This window comes from Rhinopithecus bieti, unplaced genomic scaffold, assembly GCF_001698545.2.
Source record: "Rhinopithecus bieti isolate Rb0 unplaced genomic scaffold, ASM169854v2 scaffold_41913, whole genome shotgun sequence".
Lineage (NCBI taxonomy): Eukaryota > Metazoa > Chordata > Mammalia > Primates > Cercopithecidae > Rhinopithecus > Rhinopithecus bieti.
This window is the reverse complement of record NW_016818964.1, coordinates 2,099,922-2,116,376: the sequence shown is the minus strand read 5'-3', so window position 1 is coordinate 2,116,376 and position 16,455 is coordinate 2,099,922. Positions and strand designations below refer to the sequence as shown.

Here is a 16,455-nt window from a genome sequence, read left to right as displayed (position 1 = left end):
TCCCAAGTAGCTGGGACTAGAGGCACGCACTACCACACCCGGCTAAAATTTTTTTGTATTTTTAGTACAGACCAGGTTTCACCATGTTGGCCAGGATGGTCTCGATCTCCTGACCTCGTGATCTGCCCACCCAGGCCTCCCAAAGTGCTGGGATTACAGGCGTGAGTGACCATGCCTGACTTATTTTTTATTTTTTATTAATTATTATTATTATTTTATTTTATTTTATTTTGAGACAGAGTCTGGCTCAGTCACCCAGGCTGGAGTGCAATGACACTCCTTGGCTCACTGCAACCTCCGCCTCCTGGGTTCAAGTGATTCTTCTGCCTCAGCCTTCTGAGTAGCTGGGATTACAGGCATAAGGAACAAAACTGGCTAATTTTACATGTTGGCCAGGCTGGTCTCAAACTCTGGACCTCAGGTGATCCGTACGTCTCAGTCTCCCAAAGTGCTGAGATTATAGGCGTGAGTCACGGTGCCCAGCCTTTTGGGGTCTTTTATTTTTTTTTTTTTTTTTTTTTTAGACAGAGTCTCACTCTGCAGCCAGGCTGGAGTGTAGTGGTGCGGTCTTGGCCCATTTCCATCTCCGCCTCCCAGATTGAAGCGATTCTCCCGCCTCAGCCTCCCAACTGGCTGGGACTACAGGCGCGTACCACCATGCCCAGCTAATTTTTGTAGTTTTAGTAGAGACAGGGTTTCACCATGTTAGCCAGGATGGTCTCCATCTCTTGACCTTGTCATCTGCCTGCCTTGGTCTCCCAAAGTGCTGGGATTACAGGCGTGAGCCACCGCGCCCAGTCTGGGTCATTTAATTTTTATTTAGTGCATGAGCTGGTGATATTGAAAGTGCTGCAAGCCTTCTTATCAGAGCAGAATCTGCTAGTTAGGGTTTCTGCTAAATGATGAGCAAATCTGCAGCATCACTCTCACTGCTCATCCCTGTGGAGTGATTAACGGTAGCCAGAGTTAAGACCCTCAGCCAGTGGTATAGCAAATGGGACTGAGACTTAAGACAATTTGCCCTGATGCCATAAATGCTTTTGAAATTGATTTGAATTAATTCATCTTTAAACCACTTAGTTTCAGAAAGGATTTATGACCATGTCCAAAGGCACAGTAAATATAATCCAGCAAGATAAAAATATATGTATAAGTAAGTGAGGCCAGTGTGGCACAGGAGAAATACAGATGGGGCATCACAGGGCTCCTCTCCTCTTACCTGTGTACTGCAACCCCCTGTACTCGCTTATTGCCCCAGGAGGTTTTAAATTGGGCCAGTAGTGGAAAAGCATTTGCACAGCTGGAGGCTTCACTTGTGAAGGCCCATACGCAATCACATACAAAAGATCCTAAAGGAAACAGCAAGCATATTTTGACTTAGCATCATGAAATAAAAAGAAAGGTAGAGACTTCAACATTACCAAAGCAGTGAAAATTCTAATGGAGGGGTTGAGGTGAGTAATTTCCCTGGAATCTCATGCAGGCATGTTTCATAGATTAGATCCCGTTAAAACATTATATTTTTATGATTTATGTATTTACTGGTCCTTCTGTAAATGAGCCCTCACAGGTAGAGTACAAAGTACTTTATCTTCTAACAAATTCGTCTCTAATCAGACTGATGTTAAAGAAAGATTTTAGAGTAGCATAAGAGTTTGCCAAATACTGCATTTGAAAAAATATTTCCCTAATCACATTTCTTAAACATTCACATCTCCTATTTGAAAGAGGACAGATTCTCAAGCAACCTTTCAAATTAAATAAAATTGTTTGTCATAACATATAATATTAGCTTAATTCCAAGAATAAGATATATCCAATTACTTTATCCGTCAAGACACGATGTTCTTAAAGTACCATTTCTGCTCTAAATGATAAATAATTAACCATTAAAGAAAGAATTATAGGTACTGCCACATCAAAATAATAGGACATCAATAAATTTGACCTAAACAACAGTTTTAATATGTAAACAATTTTTACTGTATTATACAAATTAAGTTTGTGACTATGGGTTAAATTTGACCCAAAACTTACTTTCCAGACTTCTTGTTTATATTTCATGAGGCATTCCAGTAATTGACAATGATACACTGTAATGTAGAAAATGTAATTCGTACATGAAATGTAAATACCAAACAAAACATCCTTTGATATATATATATAACAAATTACTTCAATATGACTTTTCAGTCTCTAATCATTAAATTAGAAATAACTTCTGTCCATATGTTCATACTTAAAAAATATCACATAAGCCCTTGACCTTATCAAGCTTTGTCCCAACGTCCTTGAGAATTATTTCATGCTTCATGTTAACAACGGAAATATTTTTAAAGTCCCTAGTAATCATACATTCATAAAATAAACTTGTACCAACATAGGATCTACATAGGAAAAAAAAACTAGCCCAACAGAATCATAATAAAAGCTCATATTTATTGAACATTCATTATTTGCTAGATATTGTAGAAAGAGCTTTATACGTATTATCTCACAATTACCATGGTGCAGTTAGGAAACTAAGGCTCAGTTTCCAACTTGCCCAAGGTTGAATGGATAGCGAGTGACAGACTTAACGGATTAGAGTGGAGTTTTATCTTTTCATCATCAATTCCATCTTGTAGAGGAATTTTTAAAAGCTACACGACAGCAAGATTCCTTGATTTGCCTATCTTCACTTGGGGAACAAAGATACTTTCAACCTAGTTAGATGCCTTTTGATACCTTCCCTAATCTATATTCCAGGCTTATGCTGACATTGAGCAGTTCACACTTTATTCACCAATGACCTCCATGTCATTCAATCCAATGGACATTTTTCAGTCTGCATCTTACTTGACTTTTCAGCCACATTCAGTACTGCTGACTACTGTCTCCTTTTTGAAACACTCTTTCCTTGGCTTCATACTATGAATGACCCTCCCCTGTCACCTGTGGTGGACAACACTGTTACTACTCAACTGCTGTCAACACCCTTTTTTTCTTGTCCATTTGCCAATTGATATGGTTAAGTTGTGTGTCCCCACCCAAATCTCATCTTGAATTGTAATCCCCAGGTTTTAGGAAGAGACCAAGTGGGAAGTGATTGGATCGTGGGGGCAGTTTGCCCAATGCTGTTCTCGTGATAGTGAGTGAGTTCTCACAAAATCTGATGGTTTCATAAAGGCAGTTTTCCCTGCACTTGCTAGTTCTCTCATTCTTGCCATCATGTGAAGAAGGTCTTTGCTTCCCCTTCACCTTCTACCGTGATTGTTAAGTTTCCTGAGGCCTTCCCAGCCATGTGGAACTGTGAGTCAATTAAACCTCTTTTCATTATAAATTACCCAGTCTCTGGCAGTTCTTTATAGCAGTGTAAAAACGGACTAATGTACCAATACACAGACTACAAAAGCAAGATACTTTCCCAGAGCCCCTTGCAGCTACAGGTGGCCATGTGACTCAGTTCTGGATAGTAAGAATGAGGAGAAAATCTGCTGGGGAGCTTCTGAGACATACTTTCTCCCTCTGATAAAACAAAAGAGGGACACCAGGAGACTTTTCTCTTAATGACTCTGCTTGATCCTATTACCTGTTTTTGCATGTAGTTATGTAAGGTTATAACAACCTCCACAGTGGCAGCCTTCTTGCAAACATCAGGGGAATTCCAAGATCTCAGTCCCCTGATATTGTGGAGCTATCTTCAGGACTTCCTATTAAGTAAACAACCAATGTGCTTATACTTTAAAGCCTCTGTCAGCCAAAGACATCTTAACAGTGCAACCTCTCTGTCTCTTTGGAGAGCTCATTCTCTTCCACTGGGCCATTATCTGTTGAAGTTCCTGAAGGCCTAGTCACAGAACCACTCCACATTTCTTTCATTCTCTGCTCTCCCCTAAACAATCTCACACTCATTCACAACTTCAGCAGCCATCTATATGTAATTCAATGAAGGTCACTGGACACTTGTGTGTGGGCTCAAAGTTCATTAGCTCTAGTCCAAAGCTCTGTTCTGAGCTCCAGACTCATAATACAACTACCTAATTACCAGCTCCTATTAGGTGTCTCAAAGATACCGTGAACACAACACATCTGAAACAGATCTCAAGATCTTCCCTCAGAGGCCTGATCTTCTTCTTCCAATGCCTCCTTTATCAGTGAGTAGAACCACTGTTACAGTTTGCATCTGTGTCCCCACCAAATCTCAGGTTCAGTTGGAATCCCCAATGTTGGAGGTAGGGCCTTAAAAACTTAAAAAGGTGATTGGATCATGGGGGTGGGTCCTTCATGAATGGTTTAGCACCATCCCTTTTGTGCTATTCTCATGATACAGTTCTCACAAGATCTGGTTGTTTAAAAGTGTGTGCCACCATGCCTGTAATCCCAGCACTTTGGGAGGCCGAGGTGGATGGATCAAAACTCCTGAGGTCAGGAGTTCAAGACCAGACTGGCCAACATGGTGAAACTCCGTCTCTATTAAAAATACAAAAAATTAGCTGGGTGTGGTGGTGGGCGCCTGTAATCCCAGCTACTCAGGAGGCTGAGGCAGGAGAATTGCTTGAACCTGGTTGCAGTGAGCTGAGATTGTGCCACTGCACTCCAGCCTGGACAACAAGAGCAAAAGTCTGTCTCAAAAAAAAAAAAAAAAAAAAGTGGCAAGTCCCCTTCTCTCTCTTCCTCCTGCTCGAGCCATGTAAGACGTGCTTCCCTTTTGCCTTCTACCATGATTATGAGTTTTCTGAGTCCCCCCTTACAGAGAGGAGCTACTATGCTTCCTGTACAACCTACAGAACCATGAGTCAATGACACCTCTTTTCTTTATATACTACCTAGTCTTAGGTATTTCTTTATAGCAATGCAACAACAAACTAATATGACCACCATGCATCCAGTTAGTGCATCCAGAAACGCACTCTAGCCACTATGTTACCAAGACTTATCAATTTTACTTCCTAAATAGCTCTCAGATAGATCTGCTTGTTCTTCAGTTTCAATTGTCCCTGCCTTTGAAGTGCTTAGACAAATGCAATGACCTCCTTCCAGGTCAATCTATACACAACCTGGCTTCTTTTCAATCTGTTCTCAACTGCAGCGGGGGTGACACACACCACAGCCCACTCAAAGCCCTTCAGCAGCTTCCCATTAGATTTGGAATAAACACAGGCCTCCCTAACAGAGCTCACAACACCCTGCATGTTCCAGCCCATGGAACTTTAAGTCTAACGTCACACCAGTGAGCCCTCACTCTGAGTTCCAGCTACACTGATCCTTCAGTCTCAGCTGTTTGCCATGACACATGAGATTCCTCTTCCTGAACCATCCCTCCTTGTAGGCCTTGTTCACACTACTCATCCTGCAGTTCTCAAACCAAAGGTTACTTCCTCAAAGAAGCCCCCCTGACTTCCTCAATAAAAGCAAAATTTCCTTTTATAACATCTTATAGCATAACGTACTTGAAGCACTTGTCACAAGTGAAACTTTACACTTGATTTTATGATTATTTGATTGTCTTCTCGCCCCTCACCCCAATCATATGATAAGCTTCCTGAGATGAGGATGGGGTCAGTCCCATGTCACTAACCATGGAGCCCCCAGTGCTTAGCACATGGTGGATACTCACTGACTACTGATTGAATGGTCGCTCTAGAATTGGAAATTTGGTCTTAAGTCATCACTGAATTCTCAAGTTCAGATGTTCCAAGACACTTTCTCATACAGTGTCTGCTATTCTCCACGGGTATGCTATATGAACCTTGTTCAGAGCCGTCCACTGACCCATGAACGTACCTGGACGGTTCCTTTGTTAAAACAGCTTCCCCTCCCAGAATGCCCCATTTACCTTATCAATAAAAACTCTGTCCCGCCAGGCATGGTGGCTCATGCCTATAATCCCAGCACTTTGGGAGGCCAAGACAGGCGGATCACTTGAGGTCAGGAGTTCGAGGCCAGTCTAGCCAACATGATGAAACCCCATCTCTACTAAAAATACAAAAATTAGCCAAGCATAGTAGCATGTGCCTGTAGTCCCAGATACTGGGGAGGCTGAGGCAAGAGAATTGCTTGAACCCGGGAGGCAGAGGTTGCAGTGAGCCATGCCACTGCACTCCAGCCTGGGCAACAAAGTGAGATTCCATCTCGAAAAATAAAACAAAACAAAACTCAGTCCATAATTTAAAACTCATCCTTGGCCCAAGTGACACAAAGTCTTTTCTGATCATTTCAATCCATACAGCTCCCTCCTTCTGATGAATTAACACTGTCTAACATATTTATTTAGTACTCCTATGTACTACATTACATCGTCAACTAATGACTTACGTAAATATGCCTGATCTTCCCAATTAGACATAAGCTTCATAGCAAGCACCATATCGTATGTTTTTGTGTGGTTTCCACAATGCCTAGCACAGAGCCCTGTATATAGAAGGTGCTCAATGAATGCTGGTTACTTAAGTAAGGATTGTGCTCTATCCTTGATACACAATCAGCCATAAGGAACAAGTTGCCAGTTGCGCTTCTTCCAATAAAAATTCAAACAACAGAACGATGATGACCTACTGCTTGGTCCCAGAGAGCCCCTGGTGGATGTTGCCTCACTTAAGTGCTTCCTATATCACAAGACTAGTTTTGGGTCCCAACTATGATTCCTAGTATAGAGTAGCTGGTTATAAACATTTCCTCATGAGCAAATGAAGATACAGATTTTCAAATAATAGATGTAACTCTGTCTGACCACAGTGGTTTTCCAGTGAAACATTCAACTCAACATTCAACTCCAAGAAGAAAACGGCAAATTGTAGGGATTCACTACTTATTGAGAATTTACAATGTGTCATTCACTAAAGTAAGCACTTTACATATATGTAACCCATTAAATCTTCACGGCAGCATTTTAAAGTACCGCAGGAAGAATTATTTCCATTTTATAGATGAGGACACTTGGTTTCAGGGGGTAAACACTTACTCAGGTTCACTAACTGGCAATTTGCAGGTAAGCTCAGATGTGAATCCACATATGACTAATCTCAAAGCACCCTGCTTTACTACCCATCTAGCTTAGAAATTTGGACCAAACTCTCATGATGAGACTCTAATTAACTAGATTCCAAAAAATGGTTTTATTAAGGACATAATATAATAAATATAATATTTTGATTATTTTAAGCCAGATATATGATATAATTTCCCCATATATATTTTTAATTATATCTATATAATAATCATAAGAGATTTCATACTTAAAGAATGCTACAGACTGAATGTTTGTGCCACCTCAAAATTCTTCTGTTAAATCCAAACCCCCTAATGTGATATTAACAAGTGGAGCCTTTAAGAGGTGATCAGTGCCCTTATAAAAGAGGCTGCAGAGAAATCCCTTGTCCTTTCTGTCATTTGAGGACACAGCAGAATGACAGCCATTCATGAACCAGGAAATGAGTTCTCACAGATCATCCAATCTATCAGCACCTTGATTTTGGACTTCCCAGCTCCTGGAACTATGAGAAACAAATGTGCATTGCTTATAAGTCATCCAGTTTATAGAATTTTTGTTATAGCAACCCAAATGGACTAAAACAGAAAATTGGTACTGAGAAGTGGGGTGACACTGTAACAAATAGCTAAAAATGTGGGAAAGGCTTTGGAACTGGGTAACAGGTAAGGGCTGGAAGAGTTTTGATGTGCAGGCTAGAAAAAAGCCTATATTGCCATGAATAGACCTTTAAAAGCAATTCTGGCAAGGGTTGAAAAAGAAAAGAGGAAAGCAGTAGAAAAAGCCTCAGTCTTCTCAGAGAATACCTAAATGATCCTGAAGAGAATGTTAGTATAAATATGAACAGTAAAGGCAATTCTGATGCCATCTCAGACAGAAATGAGGAACACATTACTGGAAAGTGGAGGAAAGGCCATCCTTGCTATGAAGTGGCAAAGAACTTGGCTGAATTGTGTTCGTGTCCTAGTGTTTTGTGGATGGTAGAACTTGTGAGTGATAAAATTGGATACTTGGCTAAGAAAATTTCTTAGCAAAGTGTTGAAGGAGCAGCTGGATTTCTTCTGACTGCTAATACTGTAATAAAATGTGAGGAGAGAGAATGATCCAAAGACAGAATTCTTCATCAAAGAGGAAGAAGAACTTAAAGATTTGGAAGACTCTCAGCCTATCTGTATTGAAAGGATAAAGAAGCCTGTTAGGAAGAGAATGGTGAGAGTGTAGCCAAGTGACCAATTAATAAGATTAGTCAGCTATCTCAACAGAAACCAGGAGGTATTGTCCAAAACAGTGGAAGAATGACCCCAGAGGCACTTCAGAAATTCTCTGCACTGCCCCTCCTATCACAGACCCAGAGTGCAAGGACCCTGGGGGAAAAATCATTTCCAAGGAGAGGCCACCAGCACTTTTGAGACTTCAGGGCATGCCACACCCTCACAAGGCACCTTCTCACATTGTAAAATTCAGTTCTATATTCCAGTGCCTCACTGTTCAGCTGCCCTTTGGGCAAAGCAGCATGCACTGTACCCAGAAAAGGCATGGGGGTGTAGTCACCTCCACCTAGATTTCAAAGGATGCCCAGGAGAGCTGGAACTCCACCCTGAGAGAGTCATGGGCACCGGACCCCAGCCTGCAGAGTGGGGCCCAGGAAGGGAACCACTGTGGGGGCCAGGGTCACTGTAGAGAGCCCCCACCAGGGCAATGCCCAGCAAGCCATGGAGGCAGAGCTATGCAAAGCCATAGGGGCAGGGAATTGGGGGCCCAACCCCTACACGGCAAAGCTGCCATGCAGGGCCACCACCTCAGTGGGTCCAGAAGACAGAACTCTTACCCCAATGGGTTTGGAAGGTGGGACCTCCACCCCAGTGGGCCTGGAAGGCAGAGCATCAAGTCGAAGAAGGTAATTTTCAAACCTTAAGGTATAATGTTGTTGGGTTTTAGACTTACTTGGAACCTGTTACCCCTTTTTTCTTTCCCATTTCTCTCTTTTGGATGGGAATGTCTATGCTATGCCTGTCCAACCATTGTATTTTGGAAGCATATAACTTGTTTGATTTCATAGGCTCACAGCTGGAGAGGAAATTGCCTCAGGAAATTGCCTCACCCATATCTGATTTAGATGGTATTTACATGAGACTTTGGACTCTTGAGTTCATGCTGAAATGAGTTACAATTTTCAGGGCTATTGGGATGGAATGAATGTTTTACATATGAGAATAACATGAGTTTGGGAAAATAGGGTGGAATACTATAGACTAAATGCTTGTGTGTCCTCTCAAAATTTATATGTTGCCAGACATGGTGGTTTATGCATGTGATCCCAGTACTTTGGGAGTCCACGGCAGGAGGATCACTTGAGGTCAGGAGTTTGAGACCAGTCTGGGAAACATAATGAGACCTTGTCTCTAAAAAATATTTAAAAATTAGCCAGATGGTCGGGCGCGGTGGCTCACGCCTGTAATCCCAGCACTTTGGGAGGCCGAGGCGGGCGGATCACAAGGTCAGGAGATCGAGACCACGGTGAAACCCCATCTCTACTAAAATACAAAAAAAAGTTAGCTGGGCGCCGTGGCGGGCGCCTGTAGTCCCAGCTACTCGGGAGGCTGAGGCAGGAGAATGGCGGGAACCCGGGAGGCGGAGCTTGCAGTGAGCCGAGATAGCGCCACCGCACTCCAGCCTGGTGGACAGAGTGAGACTCCGTCTCAAAACAAAACAAAACAAAACAAAACAAAACAAAACAAAAAAAATTAGCCAGATGTGGTAGCACATGCCTGTAGTCCCAGCTACTCAAGAGGCTGAGGCAGGAGAATCGCTGGAGCCAGGGAGGTCAAGGCTGCAGTGAGCCATAATTGCACTACTGCACTCTAGCTTGAGTGACAGAGTAAGACTCTGTATCTAAAAAAAAAAATTTTAATTTGTATGTTAAACCCTAACCCTCAATGTGATGGTATTCAGAGTTGGGGCCTTTAGGAAGTAATTAGGTCATTAGGGCTGAGCCCTTATGCATGGGATTACTGCCTTTATAAAAGACGCCCCCGGGAATTCCCCTTCCCTCCCACCATTTAAGGACACAACACAAAGATGGCCATCCATGAACCAGAAAGCAGGCCCTCACCAGACATCAACTCTGCTGCCACCTTGATCATGGACTTCCCAGCCTCCAGAACTGAGAGAAATAACTGTTTACTGTTTATCAGCCACTCAGTTTATATTTTTGTTATGACCCAACGGACTAAGACAGAAGATGACACTCCAGACTTAGAAGCATTAAGATTTTGAAATAAAAAAATTTTCCTCATTCTGAGTCAGAAGTTCAATTATTATTTATTACATAATTAAGTAGATAGCAAAAAAAAAAAAAAAAAAAAAAACCACAGTGCCACCAAATTTGTTTACTTTCCAAATAAACATTAAATGAAAATAAAATGAGTTTATATCTTAGCATATGTTTTGGTCAGTTTTCCAAAGTTATTTGCAATTATACTGACAAACGGAAATCAAACAGAGTAAATGTGAAAGTCTGTCCAACTTCACTAGTAATGGAAGAACTATAAATCAAAACAATGAGATATTAATGTTCATCTGTCTAACTCTACACAAATTTTATAATAATAATGACAAATCACAATGAGACAAGTACTTTCACATACTACTGGAAATATTGAAAATTTCTCAAGTCCTTTAACTCATTAATCCCTCTTTTATTGGTTTATTTTATGGAAATAATCAGAAATATAGTAAAAGGTTTATGTTTAAGGATATTTGTGTGCACTGGGGTAGCCAATTTACCAAAATATTAACAGTGGTTATCTTTTGTTCTTAGAATTGCTGGTGATTTTTATGTTTCTAATTTTACTATTTCTGTATACTTATATTCAGTCCATTTCCAGTCATGTTCTAAAATCATGTCCTCACATATTCTAAAAATATCACGAGCCAGCAAGATCACTCCTAATAGCAATAGGCAAGATAAATTGATTCCAACTCAAAAGTCTGTTTTCTACACAGCTCCATGATGATGACCTTCTCACATGAGAACATCTAGCCTGCTTGTATGATGTCTTGTTTAATTACTGGCATTAGAATTAGTCAAACCTTTCCAATTTTCACTTACCTGGATTGGATGTGTACTGCATTGCGATCATTAGCATGGATGATGCAGAGAGGTTAACATGGGCAGGTACGCCTTCTCTCCTTGAGGAGCCCACTGCAACCAAAAGTTCTTTGATTAGACACAATTTAATCTCTACATATACCTGTTACTTTGCACAGAGCATGAGAGATAAGAAGGAACTTAAAAAAAAAAAAAAGCTCCAATAAAGCTAATGGAAGTTTTGCCCAAATGAAACCACAAAATGTGTCCTGGCATACAAATGCTATAGTTGTCATCTCCATAGGAAAATCGAGTGAGAATGTATAAGGAGACAGAACAGCGCCAGAAAGTGATGTAATGGCTTTATCAGAGTTGTACTTAGATGGGATCTCTACCTCCAAGATGTTTGTATTTAGATGGAAAAGAAAGAAAAAACAGAATCCTCTATGTGCCCAAAGATAAAGCCATGTTGAAGGGTATCCCAATGAGAAAATAAAAAGGAAAGGTTTTAAACTCAAATTGAACATATCAATTTTAGAGATGCAGATGAAATAATACTTTAATTATAATGTATAACATTAATTTAGTTACAATACAAACTCTAAATCACATATTATAAAAATAATGATGTATTAATTTAAAAATTTTCAATTTTCACATATCATTAAACAGTTTTATTCAAACCTTCACATGTAACTCCATCATCAATGTCTTCATTACCATAAGAACCACTTTTTTAGTTTTCTAGAGCTTACCATCTTCATATTCATCTGAGTTGTATGAAATAAAGCAATTTTTGAATCTGTGAATAACACAGTTGCTGGGCATTTTATCCTACGCCAACAAGCATAAAATCACAAAGCAAACTGGTTTCTTTAAAATCCACCTTATTGCTATATAATCATGGTCTCCACTCACTAACTGCTTTTAAGACATCTTTAAGTGGCTTATTTTAGATGACATCAAATACCATATTAAATTTCTTTGTCTCTCTTTTTTAAGAGAGTGTATCAGGTCACCCCTTTAAGTATTCGAAAGTAGCACTGATGGAAGCCATTTGGGGAAATACATTGTCTCCGAAGAGGACTTTCTTTCTTTCCTTTTTTTTTTTTCTTAGACGGAATCTCACTCTTGTTGCCCAGGCTAGAGTGCAGTGGTGCAATCTTGGCTCACTGCAACCTCCACCCCCTGGGTTCAAGCGATTCTCCTGCCTCAGCCTCCCGAGTAGCTGGGATTGCAGGCACCCACTACCACACCCAGCTAATTTTTGTATTTTTAGTAGAGATAGGTTTCACCATCTTGGCCAGGCTGGTCTTGAACTCCTGACCTCGTGATCCACCCGCCTCAGCCTCCCAGAGTGCTGGGATTATAGGCGTGATCCACTGTGCCCGGCCCCAAGAGGACTTTCTTATTTCAAACACAGTAATTGAGAGAGGACCCACCTAATAAAAACTTTATTAGGACTCAAATATAAAATAAATTCCTCTTTTCTCAGGGAAAATTGCAGAAGCAGAAGAAACCTCTCCTTACACTTGGGCTTGTGTGGCAGAGTGTCAAGCATGAACAGAATGGTGTACAGAGAGCACAAAACCCTCAAAAAGTCAACCCTTACATTTCTAAACATAATCGAGAAGACCACTGCCACGAGCAACAACAAAAAGCAAATAACCTCAAAATCTGCTTTATTTTATTTTATATTAAAGTACAGTAGGTGTGGATTATATCTCACCTACATCCAAAAAGGATAACTTCTAATAAAACACATGTATAACAGAATCATCAAAACACCAATAAAAATTTGTCATATAATAAATCAGAGGAGATAAAAAATTATTTAACACAATTCTTTTCTTTTTACATAAAGGAATTTGGGCACCAAAGTAGACAGTGGCCGTTAAAACAATTTTACAAAAATAAACAAACAAAACACATCTATCACTAAGTTCTATTTACTTAAGTTGGCTTTTATTAATCGCTTGCAGCTAGGCAGCTGCTAACCCACTAAGCAGGTGATACTCAGGGAGATAAACTAGTTTGGCTCCACAACTTATTAAATAAATAAGTATTAATAATTAGACAAAGATTGGGGATCAATTCACTGCTCTTAGACAGTCAAATTGATTAATCAAATGTGATTAATCAAGAAAAAAGAACTTTCAGCCAAATGCTAAGGAACAAAGTGCAAGCTGCTCTCAAACTGTAGCCAGGGAGTTTGTTCAAATTCAGCTTCTTTCGGGCCAAAGAAGACACTTCTGGAGAGTCAGCTTGGAAACCACATTTTCCAGTAAAGTACATGTTTAATTAATAAGCACATCAGGTGATTCTGATGCAAGCTGGCTTTGGACCACTGTTTGAGAAGTACTATTAGAGGGACGAGAAATAGGGAAGAAAATGCCCAGTAAGGTGTCCTGGGGCAGGAAGAATAATTGCACGCCCTGTGCCCTTTGTTAAAGAAAAGAAAAAATAAATTCTTGTCTCAGACATATTCAAGAAATACACACACACACACACACACACACACACACACACATATATATTCTTGTTTTGGGACAAGCGTTTCACCTTTGTTTAAATTCATCTCAAGCTTTTTAATAATATGCATTTAATAATATGTATTTCTCAACAATGAAAACTGCTATTAAGGAAGGCTGAGAGTCACTGTAAATGGAGGCCTTTAAAAGTGGGAGAAATGCCCACATGTCTCAGATGATTTAGGTGAAGTCTATTTGCAGAATGGTCCAAATGGCTCAGCCACCTCTGGATGTCCCTGCTATTCCTACAAATCCATACTCTCCGTCAAGAATGACCAGCCAGGAGGTCAAAAGCATTCCCCTGGCTCAAGCCTTGGAAATTGGCTGCAATACTTACATAAACAGACGGTGCCTTGCAATTTCCTAGCCTTCTAACAGACTGAATAAAATCATTGCAATTCTAATTTAATAAACGTGCACAGGCACACATCATTTATTGAATCTTGTTAAAAAGGCATGATGTAAACAGATGTGCAGCTTGTCCCCATGAGGGTGTAAAAAGCCAAGATTATAAACAATAGAAGGGAGAAGATAATTAATCAAAATAAGAAAGTTTTGCATTTAATATTGTGCTCAGGAAATACAATTAAAAGTTCTCAGTCCTATTCCCTATCCTCCCAGCATCACCAGAACAACCATTACCATGATCTCCTCCCTCCAGGAATAGTAACAATGCCTTAATATGTTCATGCATTTTGTAGTTCTGAATGTATTATTATGTACAGCTCTTATATGACTCTCATTCAAAAGAGGAATTCTATGGGAAAAGCCATTTTATAAAAGAGAGATCATCAAGTTATTTGCATGACAGCACCAACCTAATTATTCAGACTACAGGCCAAGTCACTTGACTTCATAGCTAATGCTCTATTCATTTTCTGTCTATTTTAGACAGAAATAGATTATTTCAACAACTTTTTTGGTCAGTATTTCCTGTATACTAGACATTGTTCTAGGTCCTGGGGATACAGTGCTAAAGACAGACAAGTCATCATTAAAAAGTAAGGAAACAACAGGTTCTGGAGAGGATGTGGAGAAATAGGAACACTTTTACACCGTTGGTGGGACTGTAAACTAGTTCAACCACTATGGAAGACAGTGTGGTGATTCCTCAAGGATCTAGAACTAGAAATACCATTTGACCCAGCCATCCCATTACTGGGTATATACCCAAAGGATCATAAATCATGCTGCTATAAAGCACATGCACATGTATGTTGATTGCAGCACTATTCACAATAGCAAAGACTTGGAATCAACCCAAATGTCCATCAACGATAGACTGGATTAAGAAAATGTGATACATATACACCATGGAATATTACGCAGCCATAAAAAAGGATGAGTTCATGTCCTTTGTAGGGACATGGATGAAGCTGGAAACCATCATTCTGAGCAAACTATCTCAAGGACAGAAAACCAAACACTGCATGTTCTCACTCATAGGTGGGAATTGAACAATGAGAACACTTGGACACAGGAGGAGAACATCACACACTGGGGCCTGTCGTGGGGTTGGGGGAGAGGGGANCATGCTGCTATAAAAACACATGCACATGTACGTTTATTGCAGCACTATTCACAATAGCAAAGACTTGGAACCAACCCAAATGTCCATCAACGATAGACTGGATTAAGAAAATGTGATACATATACACCATGGAATATTACGCAGCCATAAAAAAGGATGAGTTCATGTCCTTTGTAGGGACATGGATGAAGCTGGAAACCATCATTCTGAGCAAACTATCTCAAGGACAGAAAACCAAACACTGCATGTTCTCACTCATAGGTGGGAATTGAACAATGAGAACACTTGGACACAGGAGGAGAACATCACACACTGGGGCCTGTCGTGGGGTTGGGGGAGAGGGGAGGGATAGCATTAGGAGATACACCTAATGTAAATGACAAGTTAATGGGACTCCAACACGGCAGCATACCAACGTGGCACATGTATACATATGTAACAAACCTACATGTTGTGCACATGTACCCTAGAACTTAAAGTATAATAAAAAAAAAGAAAAAGAAAAAAAATACAGACAAATCTTTGTCCTTATGGATCCTAGATGCTAGAGCTGTGTTACCCAATATGGTGACCACTAGTCACATGTGGCTATTTAAACTTAATTAAAATTAAATAATATTAAAAATTGCATTCCTCAGTCTCACTAGACACATTTTAAGAGCTCACTAGACACATTTTAAGAGCTTAGTAGCCACATGGGGCTAGTGGCTACTCTACTGGGCAGCACAACATTTTTAATGTTTTTATGGAACATTCCATCATTACAGGAAGTTCTGTAGACAGCGCTATTCTACAAGAAAGGGCAAACAGGTACTTGTGGCAAAATGGAAGCAGTGCAAGGGAGTAAAGAGAAAGTGATGGAAAGTCCTGTTTTAGCCAGAGGGTAAGAAAGGGCATCTTGAAAGATGTACTTGAGCTTAAACCTAAAGAATGTAAGGAAGCAAATAATCATGAGACCATTTGGGAGAAGGACTTTGAAGACAGATTAAAGCATGGAGCAAAAGCAAAAGTGTGGTGCCTTTGTGAAACTGCAGAAAAGCCAAGCCTCCTGGAGCAGAGTGAAGACAAGGAGATGTAGTGATTGGAACAGGAAGGTAGGTAGGGGTCAGGTCATAGAGGGCCTATGAGCCAAGGAAGGGCACTGAATTTGATTTGTAAGAGTGATGGGAAGCTAGGTGGTTTTGCTGAGGGAAGTGGCATGATCTGATTTACATGTCTGGAGGATAGCTCTGGCTTTTTGATGGAAAGCAGAAGGTAGGAGGGCTAAAAAGGTAAGCAGGGAGACCAGTTCAGAAGCTACTGGACTGGCCCCAATGAGAGCTGGTGGTAAGAA

General features: G+C 40.4%; 1 protein-coding gene across 1 annotated transcript in view; it reads right to left on the bottom strand.

The window, feature by feature from the left end:
* Positions 1 to 16,455, bottom strand: part of UNC79 (unc-79 subunit of NALCN channel complex) — a 251,871-nt gene that overhangs the window by 219,622 nt on the left and 15,794 nt on the right. The window contains exons 4-6 of the mRNA XM_017857864.1: positions 11,082 to 11,174; positions 2,038 to 2,093; positions 1,220 to 1,349 (exon numbers count right to left, since the gene is read on the bottom strand). Coding sequence (XP_017713353.1) covers positions 1,220 to 1,349; positions 2,038 to 2,093; positions 11,082 to 11,174 — 279 coding nt within the window. The remainder of the gene's footprint in view (positions 1 to 1,219; positions 1,350 to 2,037; positions 2,094 to 11,081; positions 11,175 to 16,455) is intronic.